General features: G+C 50.9%; 1 protein-coding gene across 1 annotated transcript in view; it reads left to right on the forward strand.

The window, feature by feature from the left end:
* Window positions 1-18,295, forward strand: part of ABCA13 (ATP binding cassette subfamily A member 13) — a 369,975-nt gene that overhangs the window by 82,161 nt on the left and 269,519 nt on the right. Inside the window, 5 exon segments of the mRNA XM_040644577.1 lie at window positions 1,364-1,470; window positions 6,848-6,966; window positions 11,837-12,000; window positions 12,728-12,807; window positions 13,491-13,612. Coding sequence (XP_040500511.1) covers window positions 1,364-1,470; window positions 6,848-6,966; window positions 11,837-12,000; window positions 12,728-12,807; window positions 13,491-13,612 — 592 coding nt within the window.

The raw sequence follows: 18,295 nt of genomic DNA on the forward strand, positions 1-18,295 counted from the left end.
AAAAAAAAAAAAAAAGTAAATCTGAATTCCTGAGCCCTTTTTGTCAGCGGCTTGATGGCAGAGCTGAGCAAGGGTCCCTGCTGTGTGCGGGTCTCAGCTCGTCCAGAACCACCACTGTGGCAGGACCAGCCCTCAGCAGTGACCACCGGGGACCTCTGCAAAAGTAGCCGTTTATGACTGACGAGTTCTGGAAACTACATGGCCTGGCTGGGGCCACAAAGTGAGGTCGAAGATGGAAAGAGTGCTGGCTGGGCCTTCTGCTTTATTTGGGGCCGAGGGTGGGAGCCTAAGTTTCATTAGCTCATTCTGTATTGGTGAATTGAACTCGAAGAGAAGGCATTTAAGTGAAATAAGTCAAGCAGAGAAAGACAATTATCATATGATTTCTCTCATCTATGGAACATAAGAACTAGGAAGATCAGTAGGGGAAGAAAGGGATAAAGAGAGGGGGGGTAATCAGAAGGGGGAATGAAACGTGAGAGACTATGGATTCTGAGAAACAAACTGCGGGCTTCAGAGGGGTGGGGGGTGGGGGAATGGGATAGACTGGTGATGGGTAGTAAGGAGGACATGTATTGCATGGTGCACTGGGTGTTATACGCAACTAATGAATCATCAAGCTTTCCATCGGAAACCGGGGATGTACTGTATGGTGACTAACATAATATAATAAAAAAACATTAAAATAAAAAAAAATAATAAAGCATAGGAAGAGAAAAAGTGAGCCCTGGGAGTGGGCAGTTTTCAAAGTCAACCAAGATCTTTCAAACAAAGGCACCTCAGTGGGGTGTGGCTGGTAATGTGGGGTTTGGAGGTATCTTTGAAGTGCGTGCATTTGCAGTTAAAGTTTAAGCTGGGCGCTTGAATTACAGAAGGAAAAACCAGCCTTCAGGGCTTACAGCACAGCGGGCATGGTAAAACACTCGTCTGGAAGGTGTTATTCCAACACCACCTTTGGGCTCCATCAAGACCAACACACGTACAAACACACGCACACACGTGCACGCACACACGCCTGCATGCTACACCCCGTTTGCTGAAAGATAAGAATCTTACTTACAGACCAATTGATCCACTGCAGTGAATTCTCTGCACATAAATAGTAAACCGCACTTTCCACTGGCTTTTTCTGCTCCTGTTTTTTTCCCACGCTTTGATCACTGACCTTTGCATTTGAGAACGGATCAAGGCAAGGAAAGGGCAAATATCCGGCTTCCTGGCCCCGGAATTGATGTGTTTCCTAGAGGTCTAGATGGCCGTCTGTGTGTCTGGACCCACCGTGGAGGGGGTGCTGTGATGACTTACTGATCACAGTGGTGACGCACATGCCCCTTTACATGCCATTGTCTTTTTTATTCCTTAGCGTGGAAATGTGTCAGATTTTCCAGCAGTTTCACAAGCCCCCGGAAGCCATCGTGACTCTGCAGAAAGTGGTCGTGCTGGTTCTCCGTGTGTTCGTCATCTTTGCAGGTAGGCTGCGTATGTGACCAGGGCCGCACGTTACCCCGTGCCAGCTTTCAGGGACCGGCTGTCCTGGGATGGGGAGATTACTCCTGACTTTCTCTTAGAGGCCAGTGCAGCCTTCTTAGCCTGGCGTTTGAGGCCCTCTGGGCTCTGGCCCCGCACCTCTCCCCCATTCCCACCACGGAGACTCTCCAGCCAAGGCGAGCAGCTCCCTCTCTGCCCCTGAGTTGGGCTTTTGTTCTGTGTCTTTGCTCCCAGTACGTACATCCTTGTCTCCTTGACCTGAACTCCCGGGGAACTCTGTGGCCCGTGCTGAGGGCAGATCTTCCAGAAGGACGGCCTCTCTCCTCTCTGCTGGCAGCGACGCTGAGCAGACCTCTGTCAAATGCAATTGTAATTCCCTTACTTCTACGCCTCCCTCTACTGGAGCTGGTGCTGTTAGGCCTGAGGGTGCAGAGACAGGGGTGTGGGGACAGAAGCAGAGTCCAGGAGTGGAGAACCCGAGCCTCCCTGTCTGCAGGGCTGCCCCCCACCCTCTGCAAGGTGGCGGCCTGTGGTAATCAAGCGACGGCATGCCAGGTGAGGCCTCACTGTCCCCAATTGTCCGGGCCACAAAACCCAGCTCCACGCCCACAGGAAGGGGAATCAGGCTGAGAGGGGCAGGCGCAGGGGCTGCGGGATCAAACAGGCTGAGTCCCAGTCCTGCCTGGCAGGTGCCAGCTGAGTCCTCCAGAGTGGGAGCCAGGCCTGATTCTAAGCAAAGGTAGGAGGTGGGGGACACAGGTCGCCTCCCTGAGCCTTGCGCGCTGTGGGTTCCGGCCCATGCTCTGCCGCCCCTCACAGTGCAAGTTGAGGATGAAAAACAGTAATTTAGGGACCAGAAGAGGAATCATTTAGGCTGAGAATCACAAAAAGGGAATATGCACGCACGTGTGTATGCAAGCACGTCTACACGTGTGTGCGCACGCGTGTGTGCGTACGCGTGTGTGCGTGTGGCAGAGGTAAGGAGACATCTGTCGATGTAACTGAAAGCCCAGTTGGCATGTAGATTTTTTCCCATTTTTTTAAAGATTATTTATTTATTTCTTTGAGAGACAGAAAGTGAGTGACAGAAAGCACAAGCTGAGGGAGGGGCAGAGGCAGAGGGAGAATCAGACTCCCCGCTGTGCAGGGAGCCCGATGCGGGACTGGATCCCAGGACCCTGGGATCACAACCCAAGCTGAAAGCAGTCGCCTAACCGACTGAGTCACCCAGGCACCCCCTTTCTCCCCATTTTAAAAAAAATCTCTACGTCTGATTCGAGATGTTGTGAACGCAGCAATTCTGTTGGCTATCACGCGTTGACTACCTTAGCACACCGTAGGCCGGGCCGCACGTGTTTTCAGCCCGAGGGGGTTTGCTCTGGTCAATCGCAAATGGCATTTTTCTCTGCATCCCGAGTGCTTACCTGACACTGAAGCCAGCCACCTTCAGACACGTGGTTATTCTGACATTCCTCGGTCAAAATGTAATGGCTGAAGTCTAATGTAATGGTTTTTAAATGAATCAAATGTTCATTCATACCTGGATTTATATTTATTTTGCCATTCTGCAATGCAGCTACTAAATCAAGGTTGCAGACGTGACGTTACGTTGGCAACAGAATTCATTTTGAATTTGTATATTGCGTTTCAAGAAAACTCAGGCATGACTGGGTCACATCCAGACTGTCTTCTACTTTCCTCATTAAATCATCACTGCATTATGGAATAGGAGGGGGCCGTGACAGGCGGGGAAAAGGTATCAGCACCAGCCAGTGAGGATTTGGGGGTGGGGTGGGCCAAAAGGGGTGCATGGCTCCTTTCGCATCACACGGAAGGAATAGCACTCAGATCAGTGGCTGTTACTATTGAAAATAGAGTAGTTATTTGCATGACACAGAATTAAATTCGGTATCAACACAAGGAGAGCTGTCATTTTTGTCCTCCTGATCTAATACTTGACATCTGTTAGAAATGTCTGCACGAGGACGGGGAGTGTGGCCTGATGGCTTCATTGAACCAGAGGGACTTATCTTCTTTGACTTTCTGGTGTCCCCATTTGGAGAATGGGAGTGGTTGCCTGGGACCTGGGAGTGAAGAAGTCAGGGAGTCCCGTGGAGGAGACTGTGGGACTGGGTGGAGCAGAGGGGAGGGGTCTGGAAATGGGGGGTGGGGGGTGGGGCTGTAAAGCCAGAGCGGGCTCTGATGTGTCCAAGAGCCAGGAGGAACCCCCTCAGCAGGTGGGAAGAGACAGGGCTTGGAGCTGGGTCTGCAGAAACAGCGTGAGGCCCAGCAAGAGTGGACCGGGAGTGTGGAGGGAGAGGCCCTGACAGGCGTGCGTGTTCCTGGCCTTGAGGAAGATGTGCCAGTTGCAGGGGCAGATCTGACAGCCCAGCACATCCTCCCTGACCCGACCTTCCAGACACACCAGTCCTCAGTCCCCACCTCTCCCACTTCCTCAGCTTACAGCAGGAAAGCCCAGACAAATACATGCCCAAAGCCCTGATTCGCACCACTCAGCACACCCCGATTGCTTAAGAAAGTTCTGCAAAAGAGCTCATAAAAATCCCTAAACTTAGAAACTCTGAGGGCAGCCCTTTCGGGCCCCCCTCCCTCTCCGGGAGCTTCATACTCTTGCTCAATAAACTGTGCTTTGCTGCCCACCACTCTTGGTCTGGTCTACCTCTTCCTTCTTTGAAACGGCACAACCAAGAACCACGGGCGTGCAGGGGACACAAATCCTGTAACACCTACACCACGTGTTCCTTCCTGGGAGCACTGTCTTCCTTGGGAAGACTGTCTATCCCAGGCAGCTGCCCTCACTTGGGCTTGAATAAAACTCTCTTCCTTTTTGCACAATTTCTAAAAGATTTGTTCATTTTTCATCAACAATAGGAATCTGCCCAAAGGCCGGTGTGGCACCCACAGCCTTGTGCAGCCATCAGTCACCCCCATCCCTGCTCATTCCCGGGGGTCCTCCCTGCTTCCCAAAGCCACCTGCCCAATGCTCCTCTCCTGACCCTGCCACTCAGAGCTCTGCCTCAGGATACCTGCCTCCCGCCAGCACTGAGCCTGCCCCATTGCACCCCTAGCGGGTAAGTGCACACTACAGGCAACCGTGCAGGCCTTTGCTCATGTCTTGCCCCAGGCCACTGCTGGCCCCTAGTACACACCTTTGCACCTAGCAGATGCCTGGTAAACATTGTCGCCTTGTTCATTACGCAAAACAAAATGTATTGCCAGGAGTAGCGAAAACGTCAAGGATTTTTTTTTCAGTTCAGCAAAAACATCCACTTCTGCTTCTTACATTCTTACATTGCTTCTCCGAAGTAATTTTTAAAAAAGTGTTTTGAACTCTTGGTGACCCTTGAACAACATGGGTTTGAACTGCATTGGTCTACACTGCGAAGGTCCCCTTACACGTGGATTTTTTACAGGTCAGCACTGCAAATGCGTTTTCTCTTCCTTCTGATTTTCGTAGTAGCCTTTTGTTCTCTCTACCTTACTTTATTGTAAGAATACGGTGTATAAGGGGGGGTCTGGCTGGCTCAGTCAGTGGATCTGGGACTCTTGACTTCAGGGTCATGCTGGATGTAGAGATTACTTAAACTTTAAAAAGAATATAGCATATGATACACACAAAACACATGTTAATCGACTGTTTACATTATGGGCAAGCCTCAACTTGCCTAGGCTATTAGTAGTTAAGTTTTGGACAGTCAGAAGTTATACGTGGATTTTCACTGCACGATGGGGTAAACGCCCCAAACCCCGCATCGCTCAAGGGTCAACCGCACACACTGCAGACTGCTAGAACAGACCCAAAGTCACGCTTTTCAGAAGCAACAACCTGAAAGCTTCATTGGTTTAGTTTCTCATTAACGTCGCTATTTCACTGAGTTTGAAAACAGATCTCCTTATTGTAAAAAATGCAAAATGTGTCTCTTGCGTAATCTCCTACGAAAATACAAAAGGGGTAAAGCACTATGAAACGCGCTGGCATCTGTCTTTGGGGAAAAAGGAGCCTCTGCTTTGGAGAAGACATGACAACGTGCTCGGGAGTTATGTCGTCCAGACCTAACAGGGCATCGGACGCGCCAGGGAAAGAACTCACTGACCGTGTGGATTTGGGCAAGGACTGGGCCTTGTATTTGTCTACCTATTAGGTTCATGTCCACGTGCTGATGTTCTTTTTTTGCTGATATCTGGGGGCTTAGGTCTTAACTGTCCCTTGCTCATGATACTGACAAATGCTTTGTGGTAAATTGTCTTATTTTAGGACGTTTTGCAGAAGTCATTTCTGCAAAGGCTGCAAAGCAGAATGTCAGTGTGGTCCTGTCTAAGCCACAGAACAGGATGTCAGCTCTGTTTGATCTTAGCTGTCCTGACTCCATATTTCCTTACTGGGGACCCTGGCCCTGACTACCTATCTGTCCAACTCACACCTAACACGGGGTTGTATGTTTCTGGTTACATCAGGAGTTCCAAAGCATCATGATGAAGGATATTCTAGAAAATTACAAACTCGATCTTCAGCTTTTAGTATGTGCAAGGTTGTGGGCTTTGGAGATATGGGTGCCTGGGGAGATTTTTACTCATATCGTTAGTTTGAAATGTTTCTTTTAGGCTATTTACTAAGGAAGCAGGTGTAACGAGTGTGCTGGGGTAGAAATAGAGCCCCCACTTTGAAGTTTGGTGAAGTCCTTGGTGAAGTCTCTCTGACCTTGGTAAAAGTTAAAATACAACTTCCCTGAGAGCCTGGGAACAGGGTTCACCAACATGAAAAGTTGAGAATTTCCTTTGTCATTAGAACCATGGCCCTTTGGGAGGAGCCCTGTGACTCGGAGATGAAGATGAATTGGGGACTGGGCCAGGGAATCAAGAGCTGTTGGAGGCGTTATGAGAAGGTGGAGAGGTGGGCTGTGAGGCGTAAGGTAGGGTACAGTTGGGGGGGGGAACCTCAAATTGACCAAGTGAATAACTCACCTCTCAAACTGGGGCACTTTGGGGAATCAAAGAGGACACTGTTCACAGTTACTTCAGGGTAGTTGGGGAAGCCAGGGCTGTCCTGGGCCAACCTGGTGAATGGGGACCCTGCCCAAAGGGGTATGGAAAGAGGGGCTGGCATGGGGAGGCAGGGGGACATTAATTTCTGTTCATTCAGTGACACCCAGAAAAAAACAAACGTCTGGAACTCAAAAGCCACAGCTTCCCTTCATATTCTGAATGTGCATTTTGATGATTTAAGAAATGCTTATGAATTTATCATCCTTTTGGGTTGTTCAGAAAATGACTTGGGGAGAGCGGCTTGCTGGGGAGAGGATCGTTTACCGATGACATGTGCATGCGTTTCCTCCAACAGAAAACCCTTCCTTGACGAAGGACACGCTGTGTGCTGCTCTGAGCTGTAAGCAAGGTGGGACGCGACGTCTCCTCTTACCTGCTCTCCAGGGGGCTGCCATGATGCACGACCACTACCAGGTTTGTCTTCCGCCACAGGTCCGTGAATCTCACCTTCCTCCCGATTGGCCTTGCGAGGCAGTCTGCTCGTGCCGAGCGTGCTGGCTCTGTCCCTGCTTCGCACAGCTGTGTTGGCTGGGCCACGCTGGAGGTTGGCCCGTGGCCCTCCTTGCCTTGGCTTCTGCCTCGTGAGAGCGGGATGTTCCATGTTCAGGAATCCCGCAAGCTGGTTCTTATACCTCAATGTTGTTGATAAGTGGATGATATGAACATATGTGAGAATATGCTATGTGAAAAATGAAGGTTCATCAATTCCTAATTATTTTAGTGTGGTTTTTAAAAATGATTTTATTTATTTATTTGAGAGAGAGAGAATACAGGCAGGGGGAGTAGCAGGAGGAGAGGGAGAAGCTGGCTGTCTGCTGAGCAGGGAGCCCATGCAGGGCTCGATCCCGGACCCTGGGACCATGACCGGAGCCAAAGGCAGACGCTTCACTGACTGAGCCTCCAGGCGTCCGTGTGTGTTTTCCTGTTGTCTGTGCTCTTGAGATGTGCTCACATCTCCTGCTCCTAGCTGGCAGGAGTACTTTAGTGCATCACTGCGCGTCTCTAACCAGTTCTGTGTTCAGGGACGTCGTGTGCGCTGTGTGTTTCCTGTTGTCTGTGCTCTTGAGACGTGCTCACATCTCCTGCTCCTAGCTGGCAGGAGTGCTTTAGTGCATCACTGCGCGTCTCTAACCAGTTCTGTGTTCAGGGACGTCGTGTGCGCTGTGTGTTTCCTGTTGTCTGTGCTCTTGAGACGTGCTCACATCTCCTGCTCCTAGCTGGCAGGAGTACTTTAGTGCATCACTGCGCGTCTCTAACCAGTTCTGTGTTCAGGGACGTCGTGTGCGCTGTGTGTTTCCTGTTGTCTGTGCTCTTGAGACGTGCTCACATCTCCTGCTCCTAGCTGGCAGGAGTGCTTTAGTGCATCACTGCGCGTCTCTAACCAGTTCTGTGTTCAGGGACGTCGTGTGCGTGACTTGAGCGAGGCCACGGTAACACCATTTATAGCATGGAAATTGGCAAATTCTACAAATAAGATATTTTTTTCCAGAGAGCCAGTTATGAAACATTCACCAGCCCGCCGTGGGTTTTGACTAACGGCACACGCGGGTGAGCACTGAGAGCCGATAGCTGTGTGGGGACCAGCCTCGCCGCTTCCTTTTAAACTTGGACGCGAGCCCAGTGAGCAGCCACGCGGGGCCTCGAGCTGGAGCTGGGCCCGAGGTCGTGCCTTTCGTCTGCGGCCAGCTTCCCTCCCCTGGGAGCCAAGGCCACGGGGCCCACCGGCAGGCCTGACCTGCTGGGGAAGCGTGGACAAGAGCGATGTGAGTCCAGCAACGGACCGAGTGCCTTCCTTTCTTCCAGCACCCGTTCTGGATATTGTTTATGGCTTTCGTGCTCTAGTAGCGCCCCCTTCACACGTGTCCGGGGAAGGCTGGATTATCACAACGAGCAGAGAGAAGGGGGTTGCGGAGGGAGGCTGGAGGGGGTCAGGCTGAGCCCCCCCAACACCGTGCGGGGCGAGAGCCCGGGGGGGCCCTGCATCGGGCTTGGGCGGAGTGATGATGTGCTCGGGAAGCGGGGTTGGGGGGGTCCCTACAGAGATGACACCATGCGGACCCAGCATTCTTTCATACGGACATTGATTTATGGAGACCATCCAAGTCTTATTTCCAGGTTGTGCAGATCTCTGTCCCGTATTAAATGTAGATCCATAAAAAAACCCTGACAGATGCCTTTTGAGTGCTGAGCGAGGTCTGCAATCATAAAGCAAAGCAAGCACCCCCAGCTTTTAAAGCCGCCTCCTAGACGGCCTTTATGGTTCCAATTACTCCGCGACTGTCGACAGCTCGGGCTGCCAGAAGTTAGGTCCGTTTGGATAGAGAGCAGGTGTTCCTGGCTTTGATGACGAAAATAGGAGTTCACTTATTTCTGGACGCAAAGCCTCTAGGACAGGTCAAGGTTTTCAAGAGCGTGAGGCTTTTAGAAATATAAAAGTTTTTAGCCTCCGGGGTATGAAGTGCCCGGTGCCCCGCAGAGGCGAGCCAAAGACACCAAGCTATTTTTAGTTTGCCAGTATCTGACAAAACATTGTGATGGGGGGGTTGCCTCAGTGCCAGCGTGGAGTCCCACCGGAAGGGAGCACCCTGGCTGAGTCCACTCGGTACTCTCACTATGGTGGAAAGCAGCAGCAAGAGGCTAAACGGAGATCAGAAAAAAAAATTGCATTAAATTATGATGCAAGTGCCCAATGAGTCCAGACGTGGAGAACGTGGCTATGACCCAGGCTGGACTGGGGGCTTCCGACCCTCTCCCCAAATCTAGCCCTTTGGACCCACCTATAGACAGCATTGTCTCTGCAAAGCATGCTGGGTACACTTCCCTGACCGGTTCCTACGTGATTGCAGACCTCCTGTAGCCAGACCCTGACTTGTGTGCTTGGTGGCCCCAAAGTACAGCCTCGTGGATATCAGCCTCCGTCTTTGCACCTGACGCATCTTGCACGGAGCGCAGTGTATCTGATGATGGAAGCCAGAACTTTCCTCCCAGTGTCCTTGCTGCTGGGGAGGGGCATGCACTGTCCTTCTCTACAACTGCACATATTTCAAAATTATTGTGTCGCTAAATTTAAGAATAAAATCCATAGCGGGAACATTATAAATGAGTGGAAGTACATTTAATTGGCATATAATTACTGAATTCTGGACTAAAGATTCTTTGCTGCAAGGGCAGAGCCCCAGGGCAGTGGCTTTTATTCAATCTGTGGTCTCAGAAATGAGTTGTACCCCTAGTTCTGCTCTGGATTCATCCATGCACCCATGTGCTGGGAAGGGGGGGCCTCTAAGGAGGAGGGAGAACACTGAGACGGGACCCGGACATCCACCCATCTTGTCCGATGGCTGTCTGTCAGCTGGCTTCCTCTCCAGGATGAAGCCTCCAGGAGGTGGGGGAATGAATGAATGCATGGATGAATGAATGAACAGCTTTGTAGGATTTCTGTTCAAGCTTCACTCCCATATTGATTGAGAAAATGTGAACTTGGAAAGGGACCCATAATCCTGGGCGAGTTAGTGAGGGGGTGCCGGGTGTGTGGTGGTCTGCTGGCTGGGTGGGCTCCCCCGTGACGCAGTTCCGAGGTGCTGTGCTGCTGGTGCTGGGGGTGGTGTGAGTCTGGGTGCTCTGGTCGTGTGTGAGTGCTCCCCGTCAGTGCTCCCCGGTTACCCTGGCAACTCGTGGGTCCCCAGGCAGTCCTTGCTCGGCTGTGTCAGGTGACTCCAGGGCTCGGGTACATTTCAATATTCTTCCACCATTAACTGTCCTTTGGAAATCTATTTCTTAGTTCTTTCTGGTCAGTGGAATGATTCATGGTTTTCCTTTGCAAGAGAAAATGATGGCGGTTTTGAGGGAAATATTTACAAGTTTTGTAGAGCAGAAATATTCTGAAAGTGTCGACTTACATTTGATCTCTTCTTCCCTTCGTTGGTGGAATCTGGGGCTGTGCTTTCTCCATCAGGAAGAGTCAGGGGATGTAAATAAATTATGATGACTTAAATACAATTCTGGCGATGTGACTCAATTCTGTGTAGCAGAATTTCTGTGTCCAGGGGAGGTATGGATTGGCACGAGTGTGGGTAAACATGCCTACATGTGTGAGGCTTTTCCAGTTCTTTCTTTCTTTATTTTTTTTTTAAAGATTTTATTTATTTATTTGATAGAGATAGAGACAGCCAGCGAGAGAGGGAACACAAGCAGGGGGAGTGGGAGAGGGAGAAGCAGGCTCATAGCAGAGGAGCCTGATGTGGGGCTCGATCCCATAACGCCGGGATCACGCCCTGAGCCGAAGGCAGACGCTTAACCGCTGTGCCACCCAGGCGCCCCTTTTCCAGTTCTTTAAAATTACCTGTGTTGTCACTTAATTTTATATACGATAAATGTTTTGCATTTTATAGGTATTTTATACAGGTATTATTCTAAAATTTGTGTGTGTGTGTGTGTGTGTGTGTGTGTGAAATGACTGGTCTTTCATGAGGCTGGTTCATGCTTGAAAGAAGATGCTAAGACAGGGACCCCTGGGTGGCTCAGTCGGTGAAGCGTCTGCTTTCAGCTCAGGTCGTGATCTCGGGGTCCTGGGATTGAGTCCTGCATCGGGTTCCCTGCTCAGTGGGGAGTCTGCTTTTCCCTCTCCCTCTGCCCCTTCCCTCACTCATGATTTCTCTCAAATAAATAAATAAATAAATAAATAAATAAATAAAATCTTAAAAAAAAAAAAGAGCATGCTAAGATAGTCAAGGACTCTTAGAATTGGGCCTAGACCAGGGGTTTCACTGTGCCCCTCACCCAGAGGGAGACAGGGACCTTCAGGGCAGGGGAGATCCAGCTTTTACCCACTTTATGTATGGACAGCCACATGCGGTTTCTTCTCCAGGGTGGGTTCTGTGGCTGGGAATTCTGCAAAGGCTCGGTTTTCAAACCAGGAATGAATGAACTCCCAGTTGCCAGCTGCTCGTTCTCTGGCAGACCTTGGAGAACATGCCACCCCCTGGACGGTCAGTGGCAGAACCGTGGCTAAGAGGCTGGATCCCCCGGTGCCCAGCCAAGGGCTCCTTCCGCCACTCTGCAAGGGGCAGGTGCAGTCAGACCTACTCCTACGTTGTCAGTCTCCAGCACTGCGTTTGCCCAGGCGGAGGAGGCGAGCAGAACGCTTGCCTTGCACGGAGTCCTCGGGGTGGGGGTGGGGCACCCGTGCATCTGGGGTGGGGGTGGGGCACGCGTTCATCTGGAAATAAGGCACGAGCCTCCCCGAGCAAGTGCGTGTGTTTCTAACCGGATCTTTGCTGTCTTCTAGGAGATACAAAAGATGTGGTCCTCACCCCTTCAGCTGAATTGTGAAGGTCTCAGCAGGAATCTCTCTAGCTCCTTGGAAAGCTTCAAGAGCAGCCTGGAACACACCACCGAGCGGGACTGTGAATGCCAGCCGCTGTCGGACTTGGCTCGGCGGCGCGTGCACACGTACGTCCGCGCTTGGGTCCCCTGCCCGCCCCCGGGTTTTCCTTCATGAAGAAGATGTCTTGAGTTTCTAACTCTCAGTTTGTGACTCTCAGACAATTATGTGTGCCACATATATTTTCTAGACAACTTCAAGGTTTTCCACGCCTGTAGGTTTTTCAGCGGTGAAATGCACGAGCGGCATTCGCTCGCAGGCTCGCTTTACTGATGATCGAGAGGTGAGATCAGAGATCCGAGAGCGTAATACGGTATTCAGTATGTTTTGTAAGAGCAGGCTAGGATTCTTCACACTCCCTTCTTACTGAATTAATTTTGTTCTATGTTCTCCACGTGCAAACCAGTGGAAGAGGAGATCGGACACTTTGGATTCTGCGATTGACTTAGGCACAGAAAGAAGGGTCATCGGACTCCTGATATCCCAATTTCTCATGCAGTCCGTGATCTAGTCTGTTCTTTCCGCATTTATGAGGAGCCCCTTATTCATCCTTATCCCCCTGATGCATCTTGCCTGGCAGGGGCTCCAAGGAAACGGCGCTGGAGTTGTCACAGTCGCGGGCATTCATGCTTGGAGGGCGTCTGGAGATGCGGTGTGTCTGATTATCTGAGGAATGTTATGGAAACGCGATGCTGTCCAGCTCATCTCCTGGGAACGGAGGCGGGATTATTCACTCCAACCTTGTTTCTAGTGTTTTATCTTGCCTAAATTCGCTTTCATTTTCTGCCATTTTAGGTTGGCCCAAAGCCTCGAGAAAACTTGGTTGTCTGGGAGTCCTGTGCTGACCTTTCTTAGCAATTTCACAGTAACAGAGGGTAAGCTGTGCTTCGTCTCGCTTTGCTGTTACGAATGGAGTGTGCGTTCTCACACAAATACGTTATTAAAGTAGAACATACAAGGGGAAAGTTGCACTGTATGTGGTGAAGTATTCAGAACTTGGCTGTTCTGATGTATTTGGGGTTAAGAAGGAAAGTTCTGGAATCCTGTGTACTAAAAGCAGGAGTGGGGAGGAAGAGATGCTTTTGTGTCGTCTTCTCCCTGCCTCCCCAGACAAGCCATGCAGCGTCTGTGTGTCTCTGCGTTCTGTCTGCGCTATCTGTACAATTCGTAGCACCAACATGCCACGTGCGGAGAGTTCTGGAAACTCCTTACGTGATCCTCTTGGTAAAAAAAACCGGGATAAGGAAATACATGGAGAGAATGAGTTTTCTGCAGGAGCTGATCACTTCTCTAAGAAGAATGTCTTTCTAGAGTAAATCCTAATATACACGGGTCTTAGAGAGAGTGATCAAGCAAGGAGGAAAGACCACACACCCTGGTCTGGTTTATTTTGGTATGAATGATCTCGGCTCCTGCAGATGAGATGGACATGGCTTCATCCTGTGTTTATGGGCTGGGCGATCCTTGCCAGGGTCTAGTATGGATTCGTGTTTTCACAGTCAATAAGAGCCCAGATGTTTATTATTATAAGATTTCCTTCCTTTTGATGATTTTTCAGATGTCAAAGTCAAAGATTTGATGCAGAACATCTCCAAGCTAACCCACGAGCTTAGATCTTCCATCAACATCTCAGACGAGACTATCCACAGTATTCTAGAAGCCAGCATCTCCCGTTCACAGGTGTGGAGCCCATGCTCCTCTGCCCCCCGCCCTCCACCCCCCCCCAGCTGGCCTGGGGCCAGCCTGGCACTGTGGCCCGTGTCCCCCTGCCCCTTCCATCCTGTGCCAAGGGCCTAGCTGTGGGCGGGAAGGAAATGGGAGGGCAAGCCTGGAGCCAGAGGGCGTCTCAGCGCACCAGAAACTTGGGGTCTTTAATTTCATAACATTGTTTTGGGGTTAGAAAGGATAAAATTGGCGATGCTATTTATTTCAGTTATTCCCAGCCTTGATACATGACACCCCTGAAGGGCCCTGCTTGGTTAGGTAGGGGTTGCAGAATTCTCAAAAATATGCAAAACCACAAACACATAGAAAGCTCTAAAGGTCAACTGTGCTTGCCTTTAAGTGGAGAATATCCGTGTGCCGTCTGACCATGTGCGATCAGAGGGGGTGGCTTCTTGCGCAAGCCATCGGGCAGTGAGCTGTGTCCCCTCCACGTTGGCTGGGACGCAGGGTCGGCGCACCGAGATGGGCAGGGGAGGCACGTGTGCCGGCCGGTGCTGGGTGTGGTTTGTGCACAGAGGCGGGGATGGTGAATCCATGCTGCCCAGAGCTGGTATCACCCCATTCTTAGCTCGTGGTTTTCTGAGATAGCCTTCCACGCACTTTCAGTTGGCGTTTTACTTCCTGGACTGAGAACCTTCCGGAAGCAGTGACCGTGAAGATCGCTCTCAAGTGGACGTTCTTTATTGACAATCGGCGGGGCCCCAGTAGACATTTAATTTCATGTTGATTTTGGTTAGCTGGGGCCCCGCACAAACTCCGACAGGTGGATCAGTTATGGGCACACCTCATTTTATTGTGTGTGGCAGACAGACTCACAGATTTTGGGCTTGTGGCACCCCTGCGTCGAGCGGGTCTATCCGTGCCAGATTTTCAGCAGCATCTGCTCACGTCGTGTCTCTGTTGCATTTTGGTCGTTCTTGTGATGTTTCAACCTTTTTCATTATTACTGTATTTGTTACGAAGACCTGTGAGCCGTGGTTACGATTCACTGAAACCTCAGGGGGTGATTAGTGGTTTTGAGCAATAAAGTGTTTTTTAGTCCAGAAATGTACTTTCTAATGACATAATGCTATTGCACACTTAGCAGACTACAGCAGAGAGCAAACGTAAGTTTTATATGCACTGGGGAACCAAAAACTTCATTTGACTGGCATTATTGCGATACTCGCTTTCTCGCCTCGGTCTGGGACCGAACCACAAGATCCCTAAAGTGCATGTATCGTTCAGAATTAATCTGTGTTAGGAAAGACATCGGTTAGAAGCCAGGAACCCGAACTTTAATTATAGTATCACTGAGTTATTTATGGGGAATCACACAGTATCCGTTCAAGGAAAAATCCCAAAGGCGTTTACCGAACACCACATACGCATGGGGGTTTCGGGGATGACGGTGGGGTGCAGAGAACACCTCCCATGCTACCTTGTATGTAAGCAGTGATTAGAGCCAGTTTGAAATCTTCATTTACTGGACCTTGTAATGGGGGGCGTGGAGTCCCTTCTGGGGTCCCTTGCAAAGTCCTATCATACTTGGGCTTAGGCTCAACAATTAAATTTTTTTAAATTGAAGTGTAGCTGGCATAGAATATTAAATGCATTCCAGATGTACAACATAGCAATTCACCAATTATATATATTATGAGATGCCCTGACAAGTATATCACGATATGACTGATTGTATTCCCTGTGCTGCGCTTTTCATTCCCAAGAGTTACTTTCCTTGTAACTGGAAGTTATATTTTGCCCATCTTTCCACCCGCCTCCCCTTTGGCATATGAACAAACAAGAGTAGACCACAGAAAAGAAACAGTCATAAATAAGAGAACAGAGGGTGGGCTCTGCTCTTGTGACGGCGGCCGCCTGACCCAGCCACAGCCAGCAGGTGTCACTGGCGCTCTATCCTGGGAGGGCCGCTCCAGAGCCGGTCTGGGCGGGCTTCTTCGCATTCCTGTGTCTTGCTCTGCCTCATTGACGGTGTAAGCCATCGTGGCCACCTAACTGGCTGGACCGGTAGGTAACTGGGAGGTGTTGCAAGCTTGTGCTTCTGCTCTTCAACTATATAATGAAACTATGTGCTTTGCTCACTAAGTGTATCCACGGACCCACCCGTGTCTACAGATCCTAGGGAAGGAATTCGCCTTTGGGGAGGGGACCACACTGTGGGGTCCGCCAGGCTGACAGCAGCACCGGTTTTTGGTGGTAACCTCAATGTCTTCCTCTCTGGGCTGGTCTATCCTACTTCCAGTCAGTTTGTGAGTTTGTCACGTGAGACTCTTAGGTGGCCTGCAGGGAATACTGGCAGTAGCACTAGAGTCCTGGACAGACTGCAAGAACCAACCTTCTTCCCTCCCTTCCTTCCTTCCTTCCTTCCTTCCTTCCTTCCTTCCTTCCTTCCTTCCTTCCTTCCTTCCCTGAAAACCTCCCTTTCCACTAGGTGTCCTTCCTCAAGTGCTAAGGGACCGAATGTTCCAGAACCTTCTCTGGCAGCGGTGCACAGATAAATAATCACATGTGCAGGGGACACGTCAGCGGTGGGGACAGGGGGTCATGCTGGGGCTCAGGCGGCAATGATGAGAAACCGTGGGCTATGAGAATCACGTGGGAGAGGCTCAGGCTTGGAGACCGGGGGCCTAGGGCTGGAGGCAGGGAGGCGGGGAGGCCGGAGGCACAGCGGTGGATCCCGGGCCTCAGTCTGGCTCCTGAGATCCTGCTGCAGGCACCCACGGGGAGCTCCCCGCCCCTGCGGTGCCGCGGTCTTTACCACCAGCAGCTCCCATGAAACCGGAATCACAGACTTGGCCGCATGGGAGCCTGGTGTCTGCCTCGTCCGCCTGCGCCCAGGGCTTGAGTCCTGTCCACCTGCCCTGCGAGGAGCACAGGCATGTTATGCTGCGATGCCGTGGGTTGGCTTCAAATCAGTGGTCACTTCCTTCTTTGTATTCAGCCACATTTTTATTCCTTAAAATTAGCAATGAGGTCAGAGTCAGGACCCAGGGAGTCTGTCTCCTATCCCTTTATTTTCTTCTCCAAACAACTGAGCCCATTAGGAGGCCTGGGAAGACAGATGCTGTCCGTGGTCCTCACCAGGTTTATTCCTCCTGTGGGGGTTCTTGTGGAAGAAGGTGGGGAGGGGGCCCCCAGGGTGCTCTCATCTCTTTGGGGCGGCTCCGAGGAGGGAGGGTACTCTGAGTTTTTCTTATTTCGCTGGGGCAGAGATGCGGCACCTTTCGCTTGAGGCCGGGTCTGTAGACATCGTGAGCAACTGGCCAGTGCCGTTTGGGAGCAGAGACATTCCCAATGGGGATTGACCCAACACCTCACATCCTATTTGTTGCAGCACATGGAGTTTGTCTGCTGAAAAGTTGCAACACGTAGTTCTTGGTGTAACTCACTCCAGAGTAGACACCGGTCAAAATCTGCTTGAGAAAACAATAATCAAGGTGTGGGTGGGGTTGAGGGTCTCTGGCCCGTGTGGAGGATTCTGGCCAGGCGTCCCCTGGAAGACACGGCCAGCTGGCTGGGGCATCTCATCCTGGAGGCTGAGTTTCCCCCATTTCCCAAAAGGGACCCCATCTCTGCTTCTTCGGGCTGGATTTGTTGTCCTTTTAATCCGGGCACCTCGGCCTCTCCACCATCTCTAAGAACAGGCGTGTCACTTGCTGCTCCCGATGGGGTGCGTGTCTCCCTGCTTGCACGGATGCGAATAGTTTTGAACTTGTTTTACAGGATTTGTGCTGATCTCTGCCAGAACACCTCTTGCTAGTCGTACTCCGTTATTCTGAACTTCCATGCCTCTTTAATCCTGGCTCTACTCTGCAAAGTGTCATTCGTCTCTCTCAGCCTTGCTCGTCCCAAAGGAGAGGAGCATACCGTGTGTGTGTGTGTGTGTGTGTGTGTGTGTGTTCATTCAAGTCATGAATGCAGAGCGTTGGCCGTGGCTGGGCAGGTGCCAGCACACCTGTTTATCAGTTTGTCTCTTAAATCAGCCGACACACGTAACCGGGGGGCCTGGCAACGTCCTCGCCTAATAAGTGTGCCGTCCAAAGGAGATGATTCTGTACTGATGGTGACTCTCCCGATGTGGTTTGTGGCAATTGCCGATTTCTCCGAGAATTGGTAGATGACCCACGGTCAGGATTCATCGGCTCTGTGCTGGCAATTCCTAGGGTCGGCTTTAAGAAATAGAGCTAAGGTCAGACTGCGTGGGTGGCTCAGTCGGTGAAGCGTCTGACTTGATTTCAGCTAAGGTCATGTCTCAGGGTCGTGAGATCGAGCCCCACATCAGTCTCTGTGCTGGGTGTGGAGCCTGCTTAAGATTCTCTCTCTCCCTCCCCTTCTGCCCCCCGCCCAAAAAAAAGAAAGAAAGAAAAAGAAAGAAAACTAAGGTAGATTTCATTCCTAAAAACCGTAGATAGTAGCCCCATTATCCTGTCTGGAACCTGGAGAGGACAAAATGTTCTGGAAGTGGAGACAGAGAGCCACGTGGAAGCTGTGCCCACCCCCACCCCCACCCCCTCACCGAACTGCAGTGAAGCTGGGGTCTGCCTCAGTGGGTGAGGGGGCCGTGACCTCTGCCCCAGCGGCCAGCCTGCGGCTCGGTACAGGGCAGAGGGTGGCTCGTAGACATCAGACCCAGGGAGA

The sequence above is a fragment of the Ursus maritimus genome, unplaced genomic scaffold (assembly GCF_017311325.1).
Source record: "Ursus maritimus isolate PB19 unplaced genomic scaffold, ASM1731132v1 scaffold_3, whole genome shotgun sequence".
NCBI lineage: Eukaryota > Metazoa > Chordata > Mammalia > Carnivora > Ursidae > Ursus > Ursus maritimus.